This window comes from Fukomys damarensis, unplaced genomic scaffold, assembly GCF_012274545.1.
Source record: "Fukomys damarensis isolate Sample0158 unplaced genomic scaffold, DMR_v1.0_HiC HiC_scaffold_23, whole genome shotgun sequence".
Taxonomy (NCBI): domain Eukaryota; kingdom Metazoa; phylum Chordata; class Mammalia; order Rodentia; family Bathyergidae; genus Fukomys; species Fukomys damarensis.
Window position 1 is genome coordinate 61,936,850 of NW_022900935.1, and position 25,418 is coordinate 61,962,267.

Here is a 25,418-nt window from a genome sequence, read left to right on the forward strand (position 1 = left end):
CTGCGCACGCGCGCCACGCGAGGCCTCGCTCCAGGCCGCGCCTCCAGCCCTAAGCCCCACCCCTCCGCCTCCGCCCGGCTGAGCAGGTTTCAGGTTTCGGGTTTCGCAAGGGCGTTGAGGGAGGTCGTGGGTGGCACCCTGGGCAAGGCCCGCAACCAGGCTTCCTGGCTGCCCAGGAAGGCCCAAGGTCATGTGTGCCACCGAAGGGCAGGGTGATCCCAGCTGAAGTTCGTCTCGAAAGTCAAGTCCCAGCCTAGCTTGCCAGGAGGAGGAAGCTATTTGAATTAATCAACTTCTCTGGTCTGCTCCTTTACGTATTGAATGTCAGGCGTTCCTGTCATCCATGCTCTGAATTTACCTGAGCCAAGACTGGGGGGGGGGCTCATCGTCTAGCTTTGCGACTTTAGTGCACCTTTTTCTGGCACCTCTTAAACTCGCTGGTGTATAGACAGTTCCCTACGAGTTTTATTTGTCTGTACAGGGCGGACTAGTCAAGTGGCTCCTTGCAGAATGTTAGATGTCTGCAGAATTAGGCAACTGTGCCCTGGAAAGGCCCTTAGAGAACGTCCTGTTTCAGGAACCTTGTCAAGGAAATCCAGCCTGGGGCCAAGGTGTGGCTGGCTCAGTGGTGGAGCATCAGCCTTCCCCGTAGGAGGCCCTCAGTTACCTCCCCAGCCCAGCCAAAACTAGAAAAGAAAAAGGAAACTGATGCCCAAAGAGACCCAGGTCCCACACACAGGATGAGCCATGACTAGGTAGCTCTGTAGCTAAGACATCTCCCAAAATGGTCCTACTCTGGTCCTACTTGGGTCTTTAAAATAAATCCCTAACAGAGCTGGTGTGGTGGGGAGCACCTGTAATCCCAGCACTCTGTAAGGCTTCAAGCCCAGACTGGGCAGTTTAGCAACAGACCCTGTCTCAAAATTAAAAAATAAAAGGGCCGGGGATTTAGTTTAGTGGTGCCATGGCCTGCCTCACCTCATGAGCACAAGATCCTGAGTTCGATCCCCAGTACCAAAAAACAAACAAACAAAATAAATAAGTAGAATGAAAAATGCTGGGACGTAGCTCAGTGCAAAGGCCCTAGACTCAATCCTCAGTACTGGGGGAAAAAAATCTTGAAAGACCTCGTGCAGTGGCATGTGCCTGTAGTGCCAGCTATTCAGGAGGCTGAGGCAGGAGGATCACTTCATCTCAGAAATTTGAGGCCAACCTGGGCGGGTCCCTATCTAAAAACAAACGAACAAACAAAACAAGAAAATGCAATAAGGGACGCAATGGGACACTAGGAAATTTGGGAGGCTTTTCTCCTATGTGACAAGGGAAAATCCCTATGCTGTAGAATGGCTGCCCCGGGATCAACCAGCCCTTTTCCCCTCGAATGAAATAGGCCGCCTTCCTTCCATGGAACAAAAGTGGCAGTAGAAGCCACAGAGCTTTTCTTGTGGTCTTCCTCCTGTCTCATCTTCTGTGATCCACAGTTGCCTTTCCTATCCTAGGGTGTCAGCCTAATCTGTAATCGATTGAAAGCTCTTTTGACAGATCTCAATTCCCAGTGCACACTTGACACTTTTCTACGACAGAAATTTCCCTGGGAAACCATGAATGGTGGGTAAATGCATGTGCTTTACTAGGTGTGTACACTTTTTTTCCTGGAAGGATACACAGAAACATTTACAGGAACAAGCTGGCAAGAGAAGTAGAGATTTGCCATTCTGTACTTACTTTTTCATTGTCTCTCTGGACTTTTCTTTTTAAACATGTGATCCCATTTCCTTTTTTATTAAAAAAAATAAAATGTCACTCCATTTGAATAAGCTCTTGGTCTGCTGCTTGCCATCAAAATATAAGTCTCACTTGGGAGGGAACTTGGGGGCCATACAGTGACATGAGGGTGGGCCAGGATCCTCCTGGTGTTTATGCCATGTGACACTGCACCATGCCCAGGGGCTGCTTGAAGAGAGCTTGGTCCAGGGCTCCCTCAGTGTCCCTAACAGGTCTCAGGGCCCCACTGGGAAATCATCTGGAAAAATATGACTGCTCCCAGCAGCCTACTTTAATACAGGTTAACCCTAAAATAGGCCCCTTGGCACGACTTCCTTGCCATCGACTCTGGTTCAAGACAACAGAGAAAAATGATTTACACACACACACACACACACACGACCAAATTAGGAAAGTATGCTTTTAGTTAGGGCTCTGGGACATGGACAGATGTCCCCACTGGCAGCTCTCTCCCCTGCACAGTGCTATCCTCGCCCACAGTTGATCTCTGAAGTGACAGGTCTGTGGTTGCCTTCCATTTTAATCTGTCTATGCCACTGTTCCTTAGCTGAGACTGATTTCAACTAATCATCCTAAGTGATCTTGACCTCTACCTCCCATCAGGATGCAGCCCTGGCCCATCCTCCCCCAGCTCAGAAAACTGTCTCTTTATAAAATCTGGCAGTCCCATGAACAAATGGCCCCAGCCTTAGGTGGAAAGCCTGCTATCTTCTGAAAGTCTGAGACAGTCTCTGTTTTCTTAGGCTCATCCTCTGTCTAGGCATTTCCTTCAAATGATTCTAGCACCTTCCATGCTTCCCTTGTATAGGTGATAACGCTTCACCTGAAAGCTGAATCATGAGCTTAACCTTCGTGGATTTCACCAGATTGTCCAGTTCCACTGGCCACATTAGAACGGGAGTTGTGTTTCAGGCGCAGGGTATCCTTTGGGTGTGGTCCAGGCACTCCATGTCCCTGCTGCATTTTGATCCTATTGGCCTGGACTGGGACACTTAGAATTAACCCTTCTTTGACCCAGAAAAATCTCAATTATCCATCACAGGGAGGGGGCCAGGTAGAACACTGTGCCTCTTCTCCAGCAGAAACTGCTCATCTCCTTCCTCACTTCACCCCAACCCCAAAGTCACCAGAAGGCTCACATTTTTAGCTGCTTTCTTCCCTAACTGTCCAGGTGTCCCTCGTCACTTGAGCTTCTGCTCCGTGACCAAGGGCAGGAAGAAAAGCTTCATGACAACAATGCTTCGGTAGTGTGTGAATGCTCACCATTAGCACCCGAGCCCTACCAGGTGAACTCACAGCTATACAGATGCGGGGAGGGGGGACTGGGTCTATCTCAGTGTTTATCAAGAGAGGACAAGTTAACCGTATTATGCTGCGCAGGTATTCCTGACTGAGGGGGACTGTCAAAGCCGCTCCAGGGGGGTCCTATCTGTGATATGGAGGGGATCACTCAGTTGTGATCTCTGAGTGACAGGTTTGGAAACATGCTCACAGAAGGCCAGGTACAGGTTTTCCATGAGCATGAGCCAAGGCAGTTTCACTCCCGGGCCTTGTACTTGCACCCTCATGTCAGAGCATAAGGAGGAGGAGGAGGAGGAGACGACGGAGCGAGTGAGGAGCCTGGGGTTGCACACAGGCTGTGCCCACATCCGTGGCTCTCCTGAGGACTTTTCAAATATGTCTGGGCACCAGGCTTCCAACCGTGGTCTGCCATCTTTGTTAGTTGACCCAGACATCAACATCGTTTTGAAACACTGCCTCCCTTCAGCTGCCTTTGCCTTATATATAATCCTCTAAAAAAATCAGAATTATGAAATTTAAAAAAAATTTTTTTTTTTTTGGTACCAGGTATCGAATCAGGGCCTTGTGCTTGTGAGGCAGGCATGGTGACACTGAGCGAAATCCCCGGCCCTGAAATAAAAATTTTAAGCAAAAGTAACTCAAATTACATTTTTCCAGTTAATCTTTAAAACTTTAGGGACAATGTCAATGTCCACCAATAGGGACAAGTTAAACATTTTATGACACTTGGGTACAAGGGCACGCTCAGAAGCTATTTATTTATTCATGCACAGAAGCTTTAGAAAATTGAGTCAGATTTCTGGAGGAGATGACTGCCAAGCTGTATGAAGTTAAGTAAGCAAAGACTGAAGAGTGGTGTATAATATATAACCACTTGTACTAAAAACACATATACACATACTACACAATCACACTTGTACATTTGGTCATTCAACAAACATTGGTTGAGGGCCTGGGCCTTTCAAAGTGCTGGGGACCACAGGGGGTGACAGGCGAGCAGCTGGAACCCCTGTGCCTGTGGGCTCGCCAGAGCATGACCGGACACCAGGGGAGGACATGGGAGACTGGCAGCTGCCTCTGGGAAGGGACCATTTCCATATTCTTAGGAGTTGAACTGTATCCCACTAAAAGATACGCTGAAGCCTAAACCCTAGTACCTGCGGATGGGACCTTATTTGGAAATTACATCTTTGTAGATGTTCTGAAGTTTAAAGCTCAACACGGTCATTAGTCCAACAGAACCGGGGTCACTCCAGGAGGAATTTGGTCATAGAGTTATACAGGAGATGTCATGCAGCTGCAAGTCAAGGAATACTGTGCTGCCCAGGGACCCTCCCGTAGAGCCTCAGGAGGAAGCCCACGCTTTGACCTCAGACTTCACACATCCCTATTGTTTTAAGCCATGTGCTTTGTAGTGCTTTGTTATGGCAGCCCTAGGAAACCAATACATGGAGTTTTTAAACTACACACCTTATGCCTTTGTTGCCTATTTTATTGTTTTGTTTTGTTTTGTTTGCCATACTGGAATTAAACACAGGGCCTTTGTATTGAGCTATATCCCCAAGCTTTTTTTTTATTTTGAGACAGGATCTTGCTAAGTCACTAAATTGCCCAGCCTTGGCTTGAACTTGCAACGCTCCTGCCTAGAACTCCCGGAGTGCTGGAATTATAGGCATGCACCTCCTCACTTGGATCTGATGACCTATTTAAAATTTCACAACAAAAATTTTAGAGTGTGTTTACCACATCTATGCCGAAGGATTTCACTGCTCTTTCAAAACTTCCTACCGCTTTTCCAAAAATAAAGTGTTCTCTTGCTTTGCTTTTCTATTCTCCCCCCAGGACAAGTGAGGTGAAGGCGATCCACGGAGGGGCTCATGAGAAGGGAGGGCTGTGAGTGCTCTGTGAGGGCTGACACCACTTCTGCATGCTAAAGGGTCAAGTGACAGTCCCCTCTCCTGCCCTGTAGTAAAGAAAGGGGGAGGGAAGAAGGACTGAGGACGGAACGTGGAGGGACTGAGGTTCACAGCACACATGGCACTGAGGTCAGAGGAACTCTAGAGGCCAAGACACAGCTAAGGCTCCCCGCTCACCTCGGCCACACTGCTGTACACTGCAGAGGGACAGCGAGGCCTGAGAAATGCATCAGGGCACCTGCTTCGTGCAAAAAAAAGAAAAAGCATGGGCTCAGTGCCCAACCCCAGTGTGAGCCCCTGTTTCTGAGACCAAGCAAAGCAAGCAGATGAGCTTGGCAGGAAGAAGTGGTCTTTCAGAAGCCAGCCCCTGCCACCTGCCGCCTGCCCTGCAGCGTGTGGGTGGGCCCTGAGCTCACGTGCTCTCGCTAAGTCCTGGCCTGCAATCTGAGGGGGCTCTGGGGAAGAAGAGACTGCCCACCGAATCACTTTCCCGGGCTCAGATGGGGCCTTATCCTGCTTTGAAAACCCCAGATTTTATTTTGCTAAAGCTTGCAATTTCTTCTGTGTGTGAATGGCACTTCAAATCTGTTTGTAATGGAACTTGATTGTATCCAGCTGTCACCAACTGTTCCCGTGCCACCCAGAAGGCAGCTGGCTCTATGCCACAGTTCGGGTGTTCGCTTCAAATAGAGGAATTCATGCTCTGATTCCCGCGTGGCTTCACCAAAATGTTTTCACAAGGGGAGGTAAGGCTCAGAGAAGGCAATGTGAACCAAAGCCACGAAGGAGGGATTGCGAGCTGAGGCTCTGGTGGGGGCCGGGCTGGCTGTTTTCTGGGCAGAGCCAAACACATAGTCATGACCATGCTTTTTCCACTCGCTTTTCTGGTTCACTCCTTCAACAGATATTTACCAGGTGGCTGGCCAGTCCTGGGCCCCACTGGAGACAACAGTCCTGGTCCTGCCAACCGGAACCATCTCATGTTCCCAGCCACCTAAGCTAGAAAATGGCAGAGTCAGACATTTAAAGGGCAAAACGAGAGCTGAGCATGTTGGTGCACATTTATAATCTCAGGTACTCAGGAGGCTGAGGTTGGAGGATCTTGAGTTTGAGCTCCCCTGCCAAGAAAAAAACCCGGTTACATCATGGCTAAGGCAGGGTGATACACATCTATAACCCAGCACTCTGGGAGGCTGCCACAAGTTTGATGGCAGCTTGGGCAACTTGGTGACCTAGTGCAACCCTCTCTCAAAAAATAAAAAGCGGGGCCAGGGATTTAGCTCAGCGGTTCTGCCGCCTGCCTTACAAGCGCACAAGGACCCGAGTTCGATTCCCAGTACCCCCCAAAATAAGTAAATAGAATAAAAAGGGCTGGGGATGTAGCTCAATGTGAAGGGCCTGGTTTCCAGGGGACTTAGCACTACCGGACAAAGACCAAGGATCAAAGTCAGGACCTTGTGCCTGCGAGGCAGAGCTGTGCTGCTCAGCTAAATCCCCGGCTGAAACAGTGCATCATTTTAATAACACTGGTCACTAATGCTTAGAATGGGATGATGAAGGCTCACATTCATTCAAATATGCTACACACATGTACTAATGAACTAAAATAAATGGTACTTAGACTCAAAGTGTGGCCCAAACGGGGTAAGAAGCTACCCACAAACTTAGAATCTCTGTAAGGGACAGCATCTCTGTGACTGTAATTCTCACCCAACACCTGAAAGACACTGAGTAGCAGAGTCCTAGCACCGCCTTTCAATCGATACCTTCCTAAGAAGCATGAAGGCACAGCCTGAGGGTGTCGGTGGATAGCCACAGCATTTGCATTTTACAGAATAAAGCAGGGAGAGACAACATAATCACCTCACACACACAGCACTGACATCACCCAGGACTGGAACCCCAACGTGGCCTTCTCGATTAAACCTTCATCCTGCCTGACCCGGCCTTGACCCTTGGAAAGCAGGACCACACGTGGCAGTTTTCTGGAGGAAGCCACCAGCCAGCCACAGGGACTGGAGTCTCCGAGGGTTAGCACATCGCTGGCCACCCCTGGCAGAGGTGGCCTCTCTGATGCCCGGAACACTTTCCAGGACTGCAGGAAGTGTTGTTGGGCAGCCACGCAGTGACCATAGGGCTGTGTGCAGCTGAAGAGTGGTGAGGGTCAGGGTCACAGGAGATTGTCATCTGATGGGGCCGAAAAGATTCGATTAGGGCTTCCTGTCCTGAAACACACGGTTCTGAGGAGGAGGAGCAAAAGGGCAGAAGCTGGGGACTGGCCAGAATACTAGGACCTAGGAGGAAGTGACAGACCCAGGTTGAAAGCCAGCAGAGGGGACAAAGGGAGGCCTTTCAGGGCAGCAGCAGAGAGACCAGACTTTCAGGGTGGACGTGTGGGAGCAGTGAGAGGGAGGCAGGGAAGTGGCTCAGAGCTCTGTAGCCTCTAGCTGTGGTGACAGGGATGTGACCGGGTGGGGGGCACTGGCACTGGACAGCTGGTGGCCAGGGCCCATCCGATTTGGGAATTAGAAGCTAGACTGAGAACTCTGGAAGCAGAAAGGAAACTGACATTTAGCTGAAGACACCTGGACAGCTGGGAATTAGAAGCTAGACTGAGAACTCTGGAAGCAGAAAGGAAACTGACATTTAGCTGAAGACCAGGGCAGCTAGGCTGGGAAGGACACAAGGAGACGGGGCTTCTTGGGTGGAAAGCACTTGACTATGTTTATAAGTGAGTGGGGAACAGTGAGGCACAGGGCGGACAGGACAAGCAAGACTTGAGGGGGAAGCACAGATGGGGCCCAGACCTCCACCCAGGGAACCCGCCCTGCAGTACAGACCATAGCAGATGACTGGCAGGGTGGAGGTGACAGTGCTGTGGCATTTTCATACCTGCACATGATTCCTTCCCACACTGCCACCCCAAAACCAACTCCACTGGAGAGCCACTCGGTCAGAATAGCGGGTCTGTGTGAGCCCTGCTGGCACACCGCCACCTGGGGACTTGTCAGAAACACACCCACTCAGGAGGGCACAATGGTAATGCCAGCATGCCTGGAAACCCATGCTCCAGGGATCTCTGGTGACTTCGGTGCTCTCTGGGGTCTGAGACACGGCCAAGAACAGCAGCTGTGCATGCAGAGAGGTCTGTCTGCAGCCCTGCTGTCTGAGTCTCACCCCGACAGCCTGAGTCCCCACACCTCCCCTCAGTGGCTCCTCCCTGGGGATGCCGCCTAGAGCACTGGGATCACCCTGCAGAGGCACAGCAGAAAACACGGAGCGAGGGACACGTCTTTTTTTAAATTTTGAGTCAGGGTCTCACTACATCACTAAATTGCAGGGTCCATGCTTGAACTTGCAATCCTTCTGCCACCACCTCCGAGTACAGATATGCACCAGCACACCAGGCTCATTGCCAGCTGACTGCTTTGGGCACCACTCACATCCCCTCACCCGGTGTGACTGTTAACCCTGACATGTCTACCTCATCGAATGAAGAAATACCCATCAGATTAGTAAAGCACTCTTGGATAAGTCCAGGTGGGTTACGGAGTCGCGGCCTTGGGTACTACCTAGCAGGGGTACCCCATCCCTGGGCCATGGTCACAGGCTGCTAGGAATCGGGTCACACAGCAGATGAGAGGAGGGCAACTGAGTTCAGCTTCATCTGTATTTACAACCACGACTCATCATTCAAACACACCCTGTGCTCCGCCTTCTGTTAGATCAGCACTGGGTGGATGAATCCCACTGTGAACTGTACATGGGCAGGATCTAGACTCTCATGTCTGATGGTAAGTAGAGCTGAGGCCGTGATGTTAGTGCTGGAGAGGAGCTGAAAATACAGATTAATATTAGCAGAGACCATAATATATCAAGGGCTTGCAGGCTTATATCAAAACCTTCTCAGTGAGGGGCATGTGACAAACTGCACCTGGTGGCAGGCTTGAAGTCAGAATCCAACACTCATTTTAGTCTGCATGTGGCCTGCCCACTATTTTCTTTACCATTTCCCTTCATGCCTCTTTCCTGTACTCCTCCTTTGTCCTAAGATTTTTTTTGTAATCCCAAACTAGCTTTCACCGAAATGAGAAAAACACAAATGTCACCGAAGAGCTTCTTTGATATGGGGGGTGGGGGGAACCCAATGATGTAAGCGGAAGATACTAAGACTGCTAACAAAAAAAAAGCTGCAAAAAAGAACAACATCAAGAGTCCCACTTAAATTATGGGCTCATTTCAACAGATGATTCACATTCCGCAAGCGCACTTTGTACACGGGGGCCACTGAAGCCAGGAAGCCTTCAAAACTGCTTCACCTCACAGAGACGAAGCATCCCACATTAAAAGACAAGACTTTCGAGTTTTTCATGAAGAACAGAAACAATTATTAAAGGTGTCAAATGTGTCTGCACCGGGAGCATCATTCTTTGTGGCTGCCCACATTGCTAATGCTCAGAAGCCCTTTACTACCGGTAAAGAGTTGATCCTGCCTGCTGCTAAGGACATTTATTGTAAGCTTTCAGGAGAGGCTGCAGTTCAAAACGCGGCATGTGTTGCTTTTTCAGACAGCACCAGAACTAGATGAAGTGATAAGCAGATGACTGGTAGAGAGGATCAGAGTCACCACACTCAGTCTGTCACTTTAGGAAGAATGACTGCTTATGTGACCTCTTTCAAAGCCAAACTGGAATTATGGTGGTGTGTTGACACTGTTTTGTTGTTTTTGGAGACAGGGTCTCACTATGTAGCCCAGGCTGGCCTCAGACACCTCTTCCTGGGTACCCTATCGCAGACTGGTGGTCCAGGCTGAGCTCAGTACTTGGTTTGCCTCTCTGATGAGTGCTACCTCCCACAGACACATCCCTGTCACCACAGCTGGAGGCTCCAGAGCCACCATGCCCAACTAAAAATTATTTTGAGAAAGGGTTTTGTTAAATGGCACAGGCTGGGCTGAACTTGCAATCCTACTGCCTCAACGTCCCAGAGTGCTGGGATCATAGGCATGTACTACACTGCCTGCCTTCTCATTCATTCTTGAGTTGGACCTGCTGTATATCTTTTACTACACAGGTTCAGAGGTCTCCTCTCTGTTATGGGTGGCTTTGTGAAAGTATAACAAAGATAACCTTTCACTTGACCTCAGGAAACCAACAAAGAGTTGGTTGAAATACATCTTTTAAAAAGGCAAAGGCAGCCAGGCATGGTGGTGCATGCCTGTAATACCAGCACTTGGGAGGTTGAGGCAGGAGGATCACTGTGAGTTCGAGACCAGCCTGGGCTATACAGTGAGTTCCAGGGCAGTCTCAACTACATAGTGAGACCCTGTCTCAAAAAAATAAAATAAAGTAAGAAGTCAAAGACACAGAAAGGACCCACAGAAACACAGTATTTTATTGCACCAAGATCTTGGAACATCTGGGGCTCCCAAGGTCCCTAGAGAAAAAGTGGAAAGGGTAGGGACCTCTTACACATATAGGTGTAGCCACACAACCAGGACATGGGGTGAGAACAGCTCCTACCGATGGAAGGTGCACAAGATGACAGGGAACATTAGGGAGGTGGCCCCTGCGTGTGGGCCTTTCACCTCCACTCCCAGGTTCTAACCCAATCAAGTGACTGCTATTATAAAACTTAGGTATCTCTAGGTATTTATATATGTACACGTCACCCACAATTTGGATGGTTTTCTAGGTGCATTCTTCCTCATGCCTGTCTGGTTGATGGTTTTCTGCAGAAGGAAAGGACTTGCCTCTACGCAACAGTGATAAACACTATAGGGTCTGGGGATGTAGCTCAGTGGCACCATGCCTATCCGCAAGTGCAAAGTCCTGAGTTCAATCCCCAGTTCTGGAAACAAACAAACAAACAAACAACACCGTAGGAAGCCAGGCCTGGGCTCACCACTGCCATAGAAAACATGGAAATAGTCTCCCGAGGAAAAGGTCCTACAATGTTCAGTCTTGTGGAGAAAAGACAAGAGGAGTAGGGAAAGAAACAGAAAGGAGATTGAGTCTGTGTGAGCCCACAAGTTACATTTTCAACAGCAGAGCATCACAGAACAAATATGGCCGGGAAGCAGTTGATATAGAACAAAAGTCAACACCCCCAGTGAAGAAGCCCGCCCTGCCCACAGAAGTGGCAGCCCCCTCCTGAGATGGCAGATTATGAAGCCACAGCACTAATGCTAGGCCTGTCCTTCTAAGCAGCATTCAAAGCTGCAATCCACTCTCAGCCGGGATAGAAGTGATTGGGCCACGGTGTCACTATTCCCTCCATTTCCCTAGAGTGAAACACAAAAATGAGAAAAATCTAAAGGAACCAGGGGCACGAAAACTCAAATGTCCCTCATCATATGAAGACAGCAACTCCTCAAGGACTGAGCAAGGCCCTAGGGGGACAGCAGAGCAAACAAGAAAGGGTGGTGCAGGGCTGTGGGATGTAGCTCAGCGGCACAGCACCTACCTGCAAGTGCAAGGTCCTGAGTTTGCTCCCTGGTACCAAAAAAAAAAAAAGAGGGTGGCACTGATGAAGGCAGCAGAGAGGCCAGAAAGCCAGGCTGATGGCCAGCACGCCCTGGGACAGCTCAGGGGAGATGAGGAAGGACCCTCTGATGTACTGCTACACCTACTGAGGAGTGTTACCTTTCCCTTGGAAACACCACTTTCACTGAGGAGTCCTGTGTTTATTAAATTACAAATCTGCAGGCACAGCTTGAGCAAGATAAAAAAGGATCTTCTTGAGTCATACAATCATCTAGATTCAAAAGCACTCACAAAATTGAGCAAACAAAGCGAGCATTTGCATATTAGGGGAACATATTGCTGCTGGGAAGCCACAGGCCTGGTCAAAAATAAATGCTTTATATTAAGTAGTAAAATAACGGAGAATTCATCCCCTACACTACCACCTCCATAGAGATCCATGTTTTTGCAGCTGAAAGGGAAGCTATGGCAGTCACCCTGGAACAGAGAGCAGCCTGAGAAGCAGATGCATTGGCACATAATTCAAGGGTTCCCCCGCCCCCAACAGCCTTTGCTCTCTGGAGATGCCCTGGAAGTGCCACCTGCCACTCCAGGCAAGGCAGAAGCAGCAAGGCAGGTGAGCACCAGCTCTTCCCTTTCCAAGACAGATAGTAAGGCATACAGACACAGGCCTCACTCAGGGGACGAGAAGGGCAAGGTGCAGGACAGGACAGTGCCAGCCTTGGGAGGAAGGGACAGCTCGCCAGGAAGAGCCTCCACCTTCACGCCTGTCATCTGGGCACAGGACGCACTGGGATGCATGGTCCTGTCCCTACTGTCAGTCTCGGAAAAGAGCAGATGGCTTTGTCTGCCAGACTACCGCACATGACAAGGATGCTGGGCCCTTCCAAATGTCCTGCAGGTTGCTGTAGCTCTGGTTGACACCACCTGCTGAGGTTGTGGGGCTTGTCGCGAATGTCCCCAAGGCCTCCACATGAGGTTGTCTGCAGTGATGCTAAAGCCCCCCACATAGCAGGCTCAGGGCAGAGCCCCAGAGGTGACAGGACAGCCGAGTCTGCACGAGGCCACTCCTCAGATCAGCGAATGGTTCCCAGGAAATGACAGCTCCAGGAGGCTGTGGGACAGGCACACTGGTCCTTCTGGTGAGAAACAAGAATCCTGGTGTTCCCTCTGCCACTCTCTGGTAGGGCCCACAGGTCAACTCTTACAAAGGACTGGCACCTCCACACATACCACAGACCATAGACGCATAGACACACTTACATCAGATACACACACCCCCAAACTGACCTGTTTTGATGCCAAGTTCACCGGCGGTAGCTGAGGCTGGTGGCCTTAGCTGGATGAGTCACAGACCAAAAGTTCCGTCTACTCTGAAGCTTCTGGAAGGCATTGAAGTTTCTCTTCTTCTCTCTCTTGAATTTTTTCATTTTCTTTTCCTATGACCAGAATCACAGGCATCACGATTCCCAGAGAGGGCTCTCACTGAACCCAGGGGGCCCCTACCACACACACAGTGCCAACCTCACGTGCCATGCACACAAGCCCGTGGGTGGCCTGCCACCCGATCTGCTGATGAAGGCACAGGGACATCGAATGGTCAGGGCCTTGCCCACGACATAGGACACACACTGCAAATGAAACCTGAGCAACTGGCTCCAGCCTCAGCCTCAGCCGCTCTGCCCCACATCTTCTCTTTACCCTGCTCAGGGCTCAGGGAGCCACACCCACCTCCCCATCAAGCCAGGCACACACACCATACCTTGCCGCGGTCAAACTCTTCATCCCAGTCGTCGATCACGGTCTGGGTCCGGGCCAGTCTGCTGTCCTCAATGGCGTCCTGACTGACCGCAGAAGGCTCACCATCCCATGTCAGAACTAGACAACACAGGCATGATGCAGCAGTGGGTCTCTAGACTTGCACCAACTAGACCTGTCTACTCTATTTTCTTTTTTTGTAGCCCAGGCTGGCCTCGAACTCATGGCGATCTTCCTGCCTCAGGCTCCCAAGTGCTGGGATTACAGGCATGTGCCACACCTAGTGACCCATCTACTCTTTTTTTTTTTTTTGAGACAGGGTCTCACTATGTAGTTGAGACTGACCTGGAACTCAATGTGTAGCCCAGGTTGGTCTCGAACTCACAGCGATCCTCCTAAGTGCTGGGATTACAGACGTGCGCCACCATGCCCGGCCGTGACCCATCTACTCTTAATACTCAAACTGCCCAAGTGCCATTTTTGGTAGAAATGGACATGCAAAGGGGGAAAAAGGAGGACAGAGCAATGCAATATGTGCAAGATGGTCCAAGTGGAAACAGCATCAATGACTCTTCCGGTTAAAGCGTATCGGCAATAAATAAACCCACGCCCTTATGTAGGAAGATCTCATGTCTGTTCCTGTGCTTGGACTTAATAAGGCTCCAGTCAGAACAGCACTACAGGTACCAGAGGATCTTTTGCATTGGTCCCTCCCTACTGGGATCCTAATAGACCTGCCAGGAGGTGCTGTTTTGGATCACTCCACAGACAGAACTCAACCTTGTGCTATGGTTGGGGCCATGGGGTAGGTGTCAGGGGATTCCTCTTCCCGTTTTTAAAACCAGAAAATGCATCCCTCCTTACTCCCAGCATCCCAGGGCCTGTTTCCTCCCCATCTCTAAGTAAGCCAGGCCAAGGAAAGTAGAAGCCATGTCTCACAGCCACACCTTGTCTTCCATAAGCCTTGTCTGATGAGTACTTGAGCAACTCCTGGACCACATCAGAGTCTCGCTCCCTGTTCCACAGCCCAAGAGGAGGCTGTCCGAGTCCTGTATGTGGAGTAGCAGAGATCCATTTACAGAAGTTCAAGATGAACCGCTATACAGCCCTCACTGACAGCACAACCTTGGGATTTACTAGTGACAAACGCTCACCTATTGACACTGAAGTGCTTAACATACTAGCAACAATTTTACTCAACAGCTGTTACCCGAGTAAATTCTTGAAAAAAAATCAAGCCAGAAAACAAAACTCTTATCATAGTAGTATTAATCCTTATCTAATGTGGAGGGGACCAGCTCCAATTAGAATCTACATTACCAGCCAGTAACAGCATGGATTTTTTTCCCCCCAGTAATAGGAATCAAACTCAGCACACCTTGAGCGTGCCAGGCAGACATGGCACCACTGAGCTACATCCCCGGCCCCAACAGTGTAGATTTCAAAGTTCCCCAAAGGTTCTTGAGTGGGAGGCTTGGTCCCCAGGAAGGCACTACTGGAAGGTGATGGAACGTTGGAAGTGAGGGCTTTTCAGCTCATTGGTGTGTGCTCTCAAAGGGGACAGTGAAACCCAGCCCATTCCGCCTCTGCTTTCCAGCCACGTGACCCAGCCATGACGTACTGTCTCACCACAGGCCCAGGCCAAGAGAGCAAACAGACCTCAGGCTGAAAGCCCAAAGCCATGTGCTAAAATACACCTTTCCCTAAGGTAATCATCTCAGCAATGTCACCATGATGGAAAGCTAACACATGACCAGTGCTCAAGAATGGGCTGAATGGAGGGACAGTGAAATGCCACCACCACTATTGCCATCAGGGCTCCTCAAGCTTCCCAAGTCCTCACCTGGGTGGTCCCCAGCAAGCTGGCTGTTTGCGCTCAACTCTAGGGTTGTGGTGACACTGGGCTTCGTGCTCCTTGGGTCTTCTGGACGCTTGTTCTCTTCTTCCTCTTGCAGTGTCTCAGGCTTTCTTTTCTTCCTTTTCTTTTTCCTTGGAGACTCTGACCTGGTCTCAGGTTCTCTGTGGTCCGTGGAGGCACAGCTGCTGGGAGTCGGAGGCGACAGTTAGCCCTTCCAGCATAATAAATGCAAGAGCAGAGCTCAGTGACAGGACCTGACCCACTTCCTTCACTCGTAGGAAACCTGCCCCCAACATGACCCTGAGGACAACTGAGGAAACGATTTCCTGTGACATCACTCATTCCACAGTGGGATTGGAGAAATGGTCAAGACAGACAAGGCCTGATGCCCATGGCCACACATCCAGCATGAGGGAGAACGTCATATGGTCACACTTTTAATCCAACTGGAGCGCATCCTACAAACTGAGGGTTGCAGGTTGCTACAACCCCCCCATACCTCACAGCCTGGCCTGGCGTGGCCCAGGTCAACTGACCCTATGTCTGTAGACCACCCTGAATGTACAGGATGGCCACGGCCTGGATAGGGAGGTCATTCCCTATCACTTTAAGGAGCTGATGAAGACAATTTCCCTAGGCGCAGGTATTAGCAGTCCAGATGGCATTCTACCCATATAGAACACATCCATCTGGCACTGGACTTCTTAGCTTCTGCAATCTTGATGGGGGACACAGGCATATTTCACCTTGCTCTTACCTATGCCAAGATGGGCCCTGGAGAAGGCCGACTTTTTTACAGAGTCCCTCTGCTCTCTTTCTCTTCCTCTTTCTACTGCTCACATGTTGGCTGTCCAGAATGCGATCCAGCTGGGGCTGTGCGCCTTCCTCCTCCCGAGGGTGAGCTGGAAGCTCTGCCTGTCCCTTCCTCTTGCTTTCGGGGCTCCGAGGTGGCCCCTGCAAGTGCTCCTGAGGAATGGCCATGCCCTCTGGGCCCTTCCTCCTCTTCCTCTTCCTCTTCTTACAAGGTGCTGCAGTTGCCCCCCCAAGGAGCTGCAGGATACATGCTTCTGAGCAGCGCATCTGAGGCTTTCCCACAGGGCTCCCATTCCTCTTCCTGGAGGGGCTCTGAGGGGCCTCACGGGCGCCCAGTGGCAGCAGCTGGTGTGAAGGGGACATCAAGCCCCCACTGACCTGAGGCAGGGCCCTCCAGGAGGAAGAGCAGCTCTGTGGGGGGTGGGGGATACTACTGGGCAATGATGCAGAGGGTGGGCTGACAGGAGACTTGGGACAGCTGGATGATCGGGGAGCAGGTGACACAGCCCTGTAGGGACAGCAGGTAACAGGAAGGTCATTGTGGAAGATCTTCTGCCCATCCTCCCTGCCTCCCCTTTCACCTAAGAATTTCCAAAGAGGTTTTCTACACACATGAATTCTAAGTATGTTTGAAGACAGTTTAACAACAGCATTCAAAATCTACTTAAAATCAAAATTAGGTAGCAGGGCGTGGTGGCGCATGCCTCTAATCCCAGTGCTCGGAAGGCTGAGGCAAGAGGATCGCTGTGAGTTCGAGACCAGCCTGGGCTACATAATGAGTTCCAGGTCAGTCTCAACTATATAGTGAGACCCTGTCTCAAACAAATAAACAAGCAAAAACAAAAATAATGAGTTCCAGGTCAGTCTCAACTATATAGTGAGACCCTGTCTCAAACAAATAAACAAGCAAACAAATCAAAATTAGAGGTGTGGTGGCAGACACGTATAATCCCAGACCTCTGAGGCTGAGGCAGAACAATCACAAATTTAAGCCTAGCCTGGGCAACGTAGAAATCTCAATAAAACAGAAAGATTATTTTGTACAGAGGACAAACTTTACCAGTACCTCTTTAGGGTCTGTAGCTGGGCCTGATAATTACCTTGGGATAGATTGGATTAACAGATAAAAACCCACAAATATAAAAATTCTGAGTCATGTTGGAGCCCACACTAGAAAAGGAAGATCAAAGGAACATGTAAAAACAAAATGCTTTTATATTCCATAAAAAAAGATAGGAAATTTTGGAAAAGTAACTATGGAGGGAAGCCAAAAGAAGAGAATTAATTTAATATTACGTCTCTGTCTTAAAATAAAAAGGGCTGGGATGCAGCTCAGTAAAAATGGGCTCAATCCCCAGCAATTGTATGCATTAGTTTCTTGTGATCAAACAGTTCAAAGTATTTTTATAAATGCTAATGTTTTGATTTTTCAATCAAATGTGTTAAAAAGGCAAGCTTCACTAAGCAAGAATGGTCAGAAAAAAATAATCCTGTCTGAATTTGTCCTCAAACCTCCAAAGCCACAGGTGAAGGACATGAGCCTGCCAAGAAAGGCAAGAACAGGCGACAGCTCCCATGGTTGTTTCCCTACGAGCCTAGGTGCCAGGAGAAGCGGGAGCACAGAGTTACAGAGCCAACTCCTACTGCAAGATGTGGGGGGGCGGGACTGAGTGCCACGTCAGGTGCAGTGCAGCCTGCCTCCTGCCAGCCACACGCCCCAGGGCAGCTAACCTCTCTCCCCACCGTGGGGTGGCAGTGCTGTTTGTCTCAGAGGGTTACAGCTTCCAACAGGACTTTACATCATCCTTTACACCAGAACTGCAGTCACACCACCTGTACTCCAAAGTGTTTTCTGGAGTTTTTTTTAAGGGTTACATGATAAACAAAAATGCCCACTGAATGTCTCAACATTTAAAGACCTACAGTGTGGAATAATACTATGCTAGGGATGGGGTCTCTGTGTAAATGTGAAAGGAAGGCAGGGGCAGAGGGATGCTGGTGAGGGACAGTAAGACAGCCCCGGCAGAGCATGGCCACCCACCTGCCTCCTGCTTTCTGCTTCTTCCCTTCCCAGCTGCAGATAACCCAGCACCCAGTGATCTGTCAGGAATTCTCAACTCTCTGCAAGCAGGTGCCTGAGGGAGGCAGCACCTTGTCACTGCCTCACTGGAGCAGGAGGACTGGACTTCAGAAAGAGCATCTGGGAGGAGTCTGAACCCAGTCTCCTTCTTCTAGAAGCTCATGCAGCCACAGCATGAGACCCTGGGGGTGCTCTCCAGGGCCAAGGAGACAGGAACACCACCGGGAGACCATGGCATGATGCCTACAGGCAGGACGGCCAGAAGGACTCGCAGGCCTCCAAGCTCACCCAGGGGCTCGGGAAAGGGTGATCCGCAGCACGCCAGGTCATGACATGTACGTGACCAAAACATGAAAAAGAAAAACTGAAAGCTCAGGAATGCAGAGACGATACTAACTCTGGCCAAACAAGGCCCCTTTATAGATGCAGACGGAGAAGATAAGAGGGGACCCGAATCCTTGATGGTCTGGGCTTCCTCACCAGCCCAGCACATGTAACCACAGGAGAGACAGCTGGCACCCAGAGGGCCAGTGCTTGGGCTCACCTGGATTTACTGACAGGCCAAGTGGAGGCAACGATGGAGTGAGTGGCTGTCATGGGGTAGGTGAGGTCGGAGAGTGGTGAGGGGGGAGGTGGACGGAGGTCATTGCCGGTCGCCCTCCGCAGGGTGCTGGCCTGTAGTTATTGACATAAATAAAAACTTGGTGGTCTAAAAAAGGTTTCCGTGAGTGAAGAAGGAAAATAAAAGTAAAATAAAAATAAAATAAAATAAAAATAAATAAAAGAGCCCAGAAAGGATGAGGGGACAAGAGAGAGAAAAAAAGGGGGAGGCAGAGAGGGTGGGAATGGTAGAAGAAGAATCAGAAGAGTGTTGTTGGTTAGAAACAAAAAGGAAAAAGGAAGGAAATTTAACAAAAATCTCAGCACAACAATACAGCACTGTGTTGCTGCCCCCCACAGTTCAGAGCCACACAGACACCCCAGCCCGGACTTCTGCACGAGGGCTCTCAGCTCCAGCTCCCTCCACAGGGATGCTGGTGGCCCTGCTCTCCGGAGGCCTCTGGTTCTAATAGGACACTCTGCCTACAGCAGGAAAGAGAGCCAGTCTCAGCCAAACCCCACCACCTTCACCCCAAGAGACCCCTTGGGTAACATGTGAATTCCCAAGGATGCTTCAAAGGCAGCTGCTCCTGTGAAAGGAGGGAGCCGAAGCCCCCACCATTTCCCTCTCCCCAACTACCAGCATACCCACTTGGGCCCCAAGACACTTTCAGGGACAAGACCCCCACACACCCACCTTTTTGGCAGACAGGGCCAGTTTCTTGGCTGGTGGAGGGGACATGAGGCTCACGGGCTCGAAGGCAGTGCTGCCCAGGACAGGGGACTTGAGCTTCACCATCTTAGAATCAGATCCATTTGGCAGCGCTTTGGAATGACCCACCGTGGGACAGTTTGTTCCCTGAGAGTCACAGACCTGGGCAGCTCCACCCTCGGGGGCCTGTGGGACTTTAGGGCTGCTGCCGGGAGAGTGCTCCAGGCTGGAGCGGCCAGGAGCCTCCTTCTCGAGGCCTACATTCTTGTCTTCCTCCTTCAGCCCATGCCCACTGGCAGTGGCCTCGGCCGGCTTTAGTGAGGTAGAGGGGACGGTGTCCCTGGTGTCCCAGGAGCTCCGCCGCCGGCTCCCAGGTTCGCTGGTACTAGGCGAGCACTGAGAAGTTCGGAGGGATGGGGAGCAGTGCTGTGAGGGGACCTGCCTCTTCGCTTTCTCCCCGTTCTCATCCAGGAGGGTCGGCATGTGTGCGGGCGTGGGGGCGAGTCTAGGGCGAGGGGACCCCAAGGGTGACTGTGCAGGCACATATCCGTTCTGTGACTTTGGGCCTGGCACACAGCCATTCCTGGAAACAGGCACGCCAATCTCCTCAGGGGGCCGCGGCTTCCTCATGGGCACAGCGCCTTGGAGCTAACAGAGACCAAGGCAGAAAGCATCGTCAGAGACGGAAAGGAGTGCTGGCCAGGCAGGTGTCCCTTGGCCAGAGCAGGGGAGGCCTCTAATGTGCTGCACCCTTGGGGCGGTCTCTGGTTTGGGTGGATCACCGTCCCCAGCTCGTGCTCCTACAGGCATGTGTTGTTATTAGCACCCTTACTGTGAGAGCAGCAAACCCTGACGGTGGCGCCAGGATTTCAGAAAAGGTATGCTGGGCGTGGCGATACACACCCATGAACCCAGCACTCTAGGAGACTCAAGCAAGACAATCACAAGTTTGAGTCCCATCCGGGCAACTTGGCCACTTAGTGGGACTGTCTAAATAAAAAAATTAAAAGGGCTAGGGCCACAACTTGGTTCATTTTCCAGTACCATAAAAAGAGGGAAAAAAGAGAGAAAAGAAAAACAATATACCAACCCAAACATAAATGTACCAACAGAAACCACCACCTACATGTAACCATTTATTAGAGTGCTAGTGCTTACTCTTGGTCTTTCCTTCAGAATGTTCTGCCTGCAGAGCTGCATCCCTGTGCTGCCTTGTTGCTTTTGTCTGAAGCGTCTTCCTAAGTTATTCTCTTAGTCTTCAATACCTGCTGGCAGCCACCATCTCCTCGTGTGGCTGCCTTATATCTACTGTACAATTAACAACACAGTATTCGATACTTTCTCTCCTCATGACACTAAACTGTGAAAATAACCTATTCTGTGTTTATTCCGCTTGCCCATGAAGCTCCGCCCTTGACCCCACCTGGATCTCTCTAGTTCACCACCACAGCCTTCCCAACCTGCTCCCACTTGCATGCAGTCAGTGCTAAAACACATTCAGGTCAGGGCTAGGAACTGGTGGCACAGCACTTGCCATGCATGAGTGAGGCCCTGGTTTCAAATCCCAGGGCCAAAAAAGAAAATAAACGTTTTAAAGATTGAAGGTTTTTCTGTACCTTATACCCCATGCTAATCTGCCAGAAGTGGAACTATTACGCTAGTCTCATGAATTTCTACTCTTACTGGCAATATTTAATTCTTTTTCAAAATATACTATAATTTGGCACTATTTTTGGCTCTTATTATATTACCATTTGTATCCTTAGTGTGCTCTGGAGTGAAATTCAAGCATTCCATTTGTTTTATTTTGTCTTTTGGTACTAGAGATTCAGCCCTGGCCTCCACGCTCAGCCAATCCCCAGCACTTTTCATTTTTTGAGACAGGGTCTGATAAATTGTCCAGGTGAGACCTGAATTTGCAACCCTCCTACCTCAGCCTCCCCATGCTGAGATTCCTGGTGTGCACCTCTACTCTCCCCTACTCCACTCCAATGAGGTGATACTGTAAATGTTCACCTTTTTGTTCCATTTTTTTTCTTATAGTTCTGCGGATGGAACTCAGACCCTCATGAATTCTGAACATGTACTCTGCCCCTGAACTAAACTCCCACCAGCCCCTTGCTGCAAATATGTTTAAAATTTCATCATTTAATATCTTACACGTAAAGCTTTAAATTTTTAGTCTAACTCATTTATATTTCACTTTCTCTCTCAATTTTTTTTCTTCCTTCCTTTTTCTTAGTACTGGAGATTAAACCCAGGAGCTCAGGCGTGGCAGGCAAGTACTCTACCACTAAGCTATATTCTCATCTAATCCTTCCCCCTTTGAGACAGAGTCTTGCTAAATTGCCTGGGCTGAGCCCCAAGTTTTGATCCTCCTGCCTCAGCCTCCCAAGTAGCTGGGATTACAGGTGTGTGCCACTGCATCTGGTTTCTCTCTCAAATTTAAGTTTACAAAGTCTTCCTACTTCCAGAGTTTAATTAAAAGTCACGTCTAAGGGCTGGGGATTTAGCTCAGTGGCGCTGCACCTGCCCTGCAAGTGCGAGGTCCTAAGGTACCAAAGGGGGATAGGCTCACTTCCATTTTGAGTTTTTATAACAGTTAATTCCTTATTAATATTATATTCTAATGGGAATACATCTTTCCATTTCTTGAACACTTACACATATACTGAAACTCACACAGTCTTAAAGTAAAACGATCCATTTAATTATAGTGTATTTAGAAAACTATTTTTGAAATGAAAACATGAGCAGCCACTGAAGCAGCCTTGCAGGTGTGCAGGTGGGCATCCCACTCTGCTTCACAGTGGCCCGGTGGCTAGGGAGGCTCGCTGGCTTCTGGACCTTGGAGGCAGTGGCCACCAACTTCGGAATGATGATAACACTGTACTACATTTTAATTCCTATGCCAATGCGAATGCTTCTGGTTTCAGTTTCTTTTCACCATTAATGGAAAGAAAAGGCAGATTTATGTAAATGACCAAAGCCAGGCCCTGCTGCCTGGATATGGGTTCACATCTCCCAAGACGCTCATGGCAGTCACCTAGAGGGGCGACTCGACTCGCTCAGTGTCAGTGTGTGTTACAGGGAATGACTTGTTACCCTGCCAATACAATGGAGTCCCTGACTGTTTCAGCAGAAAATTTCAAATACATACAATGATGACCTCAAGGCATTCCCTTAGCTTTGGAGTTAGTGTTAGTGTTTTGTCACATAAGCCTCAGCACTCTCTTTGCCTGTATACACGTGTGTACACGTATGTATGCAAATTTATACATCTGAACCATGTAAGCAAACTACCCCAATAAGACCGTGTTAATTTCTACATACCTAGGCCAACCTTATACAGATCTAAGGATCACGCCGGGAGCCTAGCACAGGTGCAAGTACTCATACTCTCAGAGTCAGGGGACGGAGTGCTTCCCAGGTGCCTGGGGCTCAGTGCCTGCCTGTCATGGAACCTCAGGACAGTAGCCGGCCCACTGAACATTAAAAGTTTGAATTTGTTGGGTCAGGCTCTCTCATCACTGTCCCATCTCTTTCCAATGGCAGCAGGTGACCAACTCAGGAAATACCATCGAATGACAGTATCGCTGCCTGCCCACTCCTCCCATGTTGGCCAACGGTCCTGCACAAGGAGACCCATGGACTCTTTGCAGTGTCAATGCAGAAGCTCTGAGAGCACCCTCACCAACCCGCCTTCCTCAACAGTACCTTTGCAGCTGGGGGGGAGGAAGTGACCCCGTTGCCAGCACTTTTCTTGGTGTGATCTGGAACCACACTTGGGCAGCTGGGAAGGGTAGAGCTTGCTCTGGAGATGAGGCCCTCTGGACTCTTCTTAGAGCTTGGAATTCTGTCAGAGCAAGGAACCAAGTCAGGGGAATCCCCGCGCAAGCTCAAAGATAATGCAGAGTGCAACTGAGGCAGAATCAGGGTGACCTGATGTAAGCATATGCTTCTGTATTTAGGTAGATGTGACCAAGGAAGAAAACCACCTAAAGGAACCCCAAGTGCCCTGCCTTTCAGCCACAGCAGAGCCAAGAGGTCTTCTGGGGTTAGATTCTTAAGTCATCAGAGAGAAAAACATCCCTTGAATGCATCTTCCAAACACAGGAGAGCATACGAAGCAGCAAAAACCCATCATCACGTCCTCCAACCACCAGGCTGGTGACCACCCTAAGAACGGGCTCACCCAACGCAGCTCCTTTAGACCCCAATAGCAACCTTCACTGCCCCAGGGGAAGCAGTCCGCTGACTGCTATGCAAGGCATCCCATCTAATCTGGGGCAATATCATAAGAAAATACACAGGCTTAATGCCACATGCCTGTAATCCCAGCACTCAGAGGCTGAGAGAGGAGGCTTACAAGCCGGAGCCAACCCCAGTCAGCTTAACTAGACCTTGTCTCAAAACAAAAAGGGGCTGGAGGTGAAGCTTAGTGCTAGAGTGCCCCTGGGTTTGATTCCCAGTACCTACAAAAAAGGCAAGCAAGCAATAGTAAAAAAAAAAGCTAACTTGCTCCACCATGTGTTCACAGCAGCATACATGTGGGAATAGACAGAATCCTATTCTGCCCTCCTCTAAAGCTTCGGGTTTTACTAATGACCAAGAAGCTTGGTTACAAAAGGTCATTCATTCCCATTATGTATGACTGGGGGACAGTATCTGCCCAAGTCTTTTCTCTCCTACAGAATTCCCCATTCCTCCCAGGCAGGAAATGGCTGGTGAGAGCACTGGTTTCACAACAGAGTACTAGAGAGTACAAGTGCATCTGGGGAGGGTGCAGGTTCCTCACCGCAGGTAGAAGAGCACATAGGCCTGCTGGTTCAGAACCACCTTGACATTGCTGGAGTGAACCAGGGAGTCGTTCATCTGGTACCACTGTCCGTTGCTTGCCTGGGTGGCACAGGGAGCAGGAAAATAAACAATCAGTAGACATTCCACCCCCCCATTTATACGGTAGTGTTAGCTGCTCCGTGTATCCAAGTGCTAACTAACCTGTGAAGACCCCTCCTTTAGTGGGTACCATCTGTGTCACTCCAAATGTGACCCCAAAGCACGAGCTGGGTCTCGCTTGCCTCCTAGTATCCCTTCTAAAGGGTAGTAGGCAGATCCAAGCCCCAGTTTCCACCAATGTCTGGTCTCCAAGGAAATTTCTCCACATCTAAGGACAAAGGAGCTACTTCTCTAAGTCTTCCACAAGTCTTAAAAACACCAGACTCAAGAGAATAATTTCTTTTGTTTTTTGGTACTGGGGATCGAACTCGGGTCCTTGTACTTGAGAGGCAGGCATCGGAACCACTGAGCTAAATCCCTAGCCCAGTAGAATCATTTCTTAAAGACAGATTTTTCACTGAATGTACTGAAGCAACAAGGACTTGAACATAGCTAGAAAACACTGTCACTTCACAGTATAAATGTGCAGAGACCAAATTTGGACCTGCACAGGAAGCAGCATTAAGGCCACCGACCAAAGTGACAGATCAGAACCTGCCAGTGCTCACCTTCACATAGCAGTAGTAGTGTCCAGCATGGCAGCTGTAGCCTGAGTGGACCAGCACAGCGTAAAGCCCATACATCACAGGGTCGCCATTGCTCTGGGACATATATGGACGGATGTTCAGGAACTCTGGATAGCCTACATCCTGTTTGAAAAGTTCAAGGAAAAGGCAAATAATACTCATCCCTGAGAGTAAGGATCAACTGGCCCTTTTCATCCACAACCATATGAAATGCCAGGCTTAGCTGGTCTCTTAACAAGTTGGGGCAACTGGGGGAACACTGCAGCAGGTGCTCCCACCCACACACACTGGTCAACAATCACTGATTAAGAGACTAGGAACTTCCTCATCTCTCCCTGCTCCACTCCCTTGAATAAAATCTCCAGTTGGGGGTAGGAGAGACAAGGAGCAGGGCTGGGGACATAGCTCAGTGGCACGACACCTGCCTCACAAGTGCAAGGTCCCGAGTTCGATCGCTGGTACCGGGGGTGGGACAAGGAGCTGCCATGTGGAACTTGTTCACCTGACTATGGGAAACTTGTTGTCCCACCAAGTAATTGACGGTTTAATACTTGTCTTTGTCACAGATCTAAACTTACTGGCTG

General features: G+C 49.7%; 1 protein-coding gene across 6 annotated transcripts in view; it reads right to left on the reverse strand.

Annotated features, from left to right (window-relative positions):
* Positions 1-10,357: 10,357 nt before the first annotated feature.
* The window catches only part of Usp36 (ubiquitin specific peptidase 36), a 36,844-nt gene continuing 21,783 nt past the window's right edge, over positions 10,358-25,418 (reverse strand). For 4 of the 6 annotated variants that reach the window (XM_010618513.3, XM_010618508.3, XM_010618509.2 and 1 more), the window contains 11 exons: positions 24,817-24,957; positions 24,108-24,208; positions 23,027-23,165; positions 19,295-19,957; positions 18,542-18,672; positions 15,862-16,425; positions 15,090-15,289; positions 14,194-14,295; positions 13,251-13,366; positions 12,779-12,927; positions 10,358-12,627 (listed from right to left, as the gene is read on the reverse strand). In XM_010618513.3, the coding sequence (XP_010616815.1) occupies positions 12,796-12,927; positions 13,251-13,366; positions 14,194-14,295; positions 15,090-15,289; positions 15,862-16,425; positions 18,542-18,672; positions 19,295-19,957; positions 23,027-23,165; positions 24,108-24,208; positions 24,817-24,957 (2,289 nt within the window). In that variant the 3' untranslated portion in view covers positions 10,358-12,627; positions 12,779-12,795. The remainder of the gene's footprint in view (positions 12,628-12,778; positions 12,928-13,250; positions 13,367-14,193; positions 14,296-15,089; positions 15,290-15,861; positions 16,426-18,541; positions 18,673-19,294; positions 19,958-23,026; positions 23,166-24,107; positions 24,209-24,816; positions 24,958-25,418) is intronic. The other 2 variants (XM_010618510.3, XM_010618511.2) reach the window with 2 other exon arrangements.